At 51.8% G+C, this 3,755-nt stretch overlaps 1 protein-coding gene across 1 annotated transcript; it reads left to right on the plus strand.

The window, feature by feature from the left end:
- The first annotated feature begins 1,702 nt into the window (after positions 1 to 1,702).
- LOC136493895 (uncharacterized) lies at positions 1,703 to 2,155 on the plus strand. The gene has a single exon (XM_066490022.1). It carries the CDS (start codon positions 1,703 to 1,705, stop codon positions 2,153 to 2,155), a length of 453 nt encoding a protein of 150 aa, XP_066346119.1.
- Positions 2,156 to 3,755: the final 1,600 nt, after the last annotated feature.

Consider the following 3,755-nt stretch of genomic DNA (forward strand, 5'->3'; position numbering starts at 1 on the left):
ACGTTGGGCATGCGCATGCCGTGGCCTGCAACATGAACCGGAGGATCATCGAGGACGACGAAGCCCTCCCACACTTCACTCGGGCAAGCCACAACATCGCTGCTATGGCAGCCCACGACACCCAAGGATCGTCGAGCCCATCGTGAGATTCGCACGCTACTTGAGCGTGTGGCGGCACAGTAGGCCAAGAGCTCGCTGTCCCAACAATGCAAGCTCGATGCCAGCTAGCGCCCACCCTCAGAGTGACCTGATAGGGACATGTTAGTCCACCAAGCGCAGTGAGGTGGTAGGTCACATGTCGTGGCCCCGGTGCATGAGCATCTCGGCCTCCACCATGATGTGCGCAACACCCTCTATGCCCGTAGGCATGCCCACGGCGATGAGAGGGAGGAGGCTAGCCATGGCTACCACCCTTGTCATGGTGGATGGTATGACAACGGTGAGGACCGAAGCCTGAGCCCTAACTTACCAAGACCTCAGGCCTTTGGCCGACACATCCTCAACGCCGTCTTCCCACCATGGTACCGACCACCAACCAACATCCTAGAATAATCTAGGGAAACAAACCGTGGACTGTGGCTCAAGGATTATTGGCTTGCTTGCCAAGCCAGTGGAGCAGATAGTGACAATTTCATTATCTACAACTTTCCATTGTTCCTGGCCAATTCAGCATGAACGTGGTCGAAACACCTTCTGCCCAACCAAATCTAAAGTTGGGAGGACCTAAAATATATCTTTGTGGGAAACTTCTAGGGCACATATGCGCATCCTAGGAACCCATGGGATCTCAAAAACTACCAACATAAATCTAGGGAAACTTTTTGTGGGTACATCCGGTGCTTCTCCCGATAGTGCAACGAGCTGCCCGACGTCGCCGACGCCGATGTCATAGGAGCTTTCCTGTCCGGGACCACCTGCAAGTCCCTAGTTCACAAGCTAGGACATAAGGGCCCATGAACCACCAAGGAGCTCCTCAACATCGCCACCAGCTATGCCTCGGGCGAGGAGGTGGTTGGGGCGATTTTAGACCGCCCCAAGGGCAAGGCAAAGCAGGACAAGGACACCGGCAAAGGCGCCTCCAACCGCCCCAACAAGAAGAAGAACAAGCAGCGGCACGAGGGCTCGCTCATGGCCACTAGCGACTGCAAGGGGGGTCGGAAGCCCACCGAGGGTACCCTAGACCACTTCAAGAAGCTGCTCGAAGGGCCATGCCCGAACCATGCTTTCCCCATCAAGCACGTATATAAGGACTACATCCTCATAAAGTGGTTCTTGTCTAGAGGCTCCAACAAGGGGGCATAGGAAGGAGCCCAAGCCAGCCACAGACAATGCCGAGGGGAAGGATGGCGGATTTCTGATGCTAGATGGCTGCCTCATGATCTTTGGAGGGTCGGTAGCCTACGACTCCAAGCGCTTCTAGAAGCTTGCGCGCCATGAGGTCTATACGGCCAAGCCAGCCGCGCCTTCCTTCCTTCGATGGTTGGAGTCCGTCATAACCTTTGATTGGACTGACCACCCGGAAAGCGTCCCATAGCCGAGAAGATACCCACTCATGGTTGACCCGATCATTGGCCTAAAGCGGCTCACCAAGGTGCTGATGGATGGAGACAGCGGCCTCAACATCATATACGCTGAAATGCTCGACACCATGGGCATCGACTGATCGCGCATCTGGCCAACCAGGGCGCCTTTCTATGATATCATGCCTATAAAGCAGGCCGTGCCACTTGGGCAGATCGATCTGCCCGTCACCTTCGGGAATCCAACCAACTATAGGACGGAGACCCTTACCTTCGAGATGGTTGGGTTCTATGGGACCTACCATGCCATCCTAGGGCGTCCATGCTACGCGAAGTTCAAGGCCAACTACACCTATCTGAAGTTAAAGATGCTAGGTCCAAGTGGGGTCATCGCCATTGGCACCTCCTTCCAACACGCCTATGAGTGCGAGGTCAAGTGTTGTAAACACGCCGCGACAATTATCGCCTCCAAAGAGCTTGCAGCCATCAAGGAGGAGGTCGTTGAAGAAGCACCCGACCCCAAGCGGCCGGCCGAGTCTTTTGAGCCTATAGAGGGTGCCAAGGAGGTCCTCATAGACCCTAGCGGCTCTGAGGGCAAAGTGGTATGCATCGGCACCACACTTTCCTCTAAATAGGAAAGCACGCTCGCCGACTGCCTCCACGCCAATAGAGACATCTTTGTGTGGAGCCCCTCAGACATGCGAGGCATTCCAAGAGAAGTCATCGATCATGCCTTGAAGATCATGCCAGGCTCCAAGCTAGTGAAGCAGCGCCTATGTCGCTTTGATGAGGAGAAACGTAGGGCCATCAGCGAGGAGATTACGAAGCTTTTGGCGGTCGGGGTTCATGAAGGAAGTATACCACCTCGAGTGGTTAGCCAATCTCATTCTTATACGAAAAAAGAGTGGGAAATGGAGAATATGTGTTGACTACATGGGTCTCAACAAAGCATGTCCAAAGTCTCCGTTTCCTTTCCCACGAATAGACCAAGTAGTCGACTCGACCTCAGGATGTGAAACCTTTTGCTTCCTTGATGCGTACTCCGGGTACCATCAAATCATGATGAAAGAGTCCGACCAGCTCGTGACATCTTTCATCACCCCATTCAGATCATTTTGCTACATCATAATGTCATTTGGCCTGAAGAACGTGGGGGCTACGTACCAACGCTGCATGCTCAAGTGTTTCAGGGATCTCATCGAGTAGACCGTCGAGGCCTACATCGACAACATCGTGGTCAAATCCAAACCAACTGACCAGGTCATAGCCAACCTAGAGCAGACCTTCACAAAACTTGGAGCAAACGGTATCAAACTCAACCCCGAGAAGTGCATTTTTGGGGTCCCAAGGGGTATGCTGCTGTGTTTTATCGTCTCCAAGCGCGGCATCGAAACCAACCTAGAGAAGATCTCGGCCATCACAAGGATTTTGTTGCATTTCATATGCCCCTCGGATGTCCATCAAGTCCCAAGTGCTGGCTGATTTTGTTGCAGAGTGGACTGAGATCCAAATGCCGCCAGCAGTCATCGACCAAGAGTACTGGACGATGTGCTTCGATGGATCGCTGATGAAGAAAGGTGCCGGCATGGGGCTAGTCTTTGTTTCGCCCCTCAGGGTACGCATGAGGTACATGGTTCTGTTGATGCAAAAGTGGATCTGCAAACACAAAGGGCTAATACCCGAATCGATATCCAAAGCGTGCCAGTCGATTTGACCTGCTAATCGACAAGGATGAAGGTACGAACACTTTGGTCCTGACAACAGCGATGCGCCCGGAAGTCACGGCCAAGAGGTGTTCATGTGGAACTCAAGAATCGCCGAAGGTCGCACTGAAACGATGCAGCTCGCCGAATCAATGAGAACTCGTAAAAAAGGAAAAAATATGCGAATTGACGAAGTCGCCGAAAAATAAGTAGATGCAAATAAGAGTAAAAATTGGTTTTGATATTGATTGATGTTCTCTATTACATTGCCCCTTACTCCATATTTATACCCTGATCTAAAGAGACACAACCAAACACAACTAGGATACCAATCCCATATCTAAGGAACACGTGACTCTTACATGAATCATACCCTAACAAATATAGAAAAGGAAATCAACTCCTATCTATTTCCCTGTCCGCCTCAATTACGATGGAAACCTCACCGTCCTCTTTTCCATCGGCATACTCCCTATTTCATCGGTAGTAGTCTTCAAGTCTTCCTTCATCGGCATACTCCCTATTTCATCGG

Source organism: Miscanthus floridulus, chromosome 11, assembly GCF_019320115.1.
Source record: "Miscanthus floridulus cultivar M001 chromosome 11, ASM1932011v1, whole genome shotgun sequence".
Taxonomy (NCBI): domain Eukaryota; kingdom Viridiplantae; phylum Streptophyta; class Magnoliopsida; order Poales; family Poaceae; genus Miscanthus; species Miscanthus floridulus.

Excerpts from the sequence above, each read along its gene's own strand:
- LOC136493895 (XM_066490022.1), top strand. The coding sequence starts at position 1,703 with ATGCCTATAAAGCAGGCCGTGCCACTTGGGCAGATCGATCTGCCCGTC.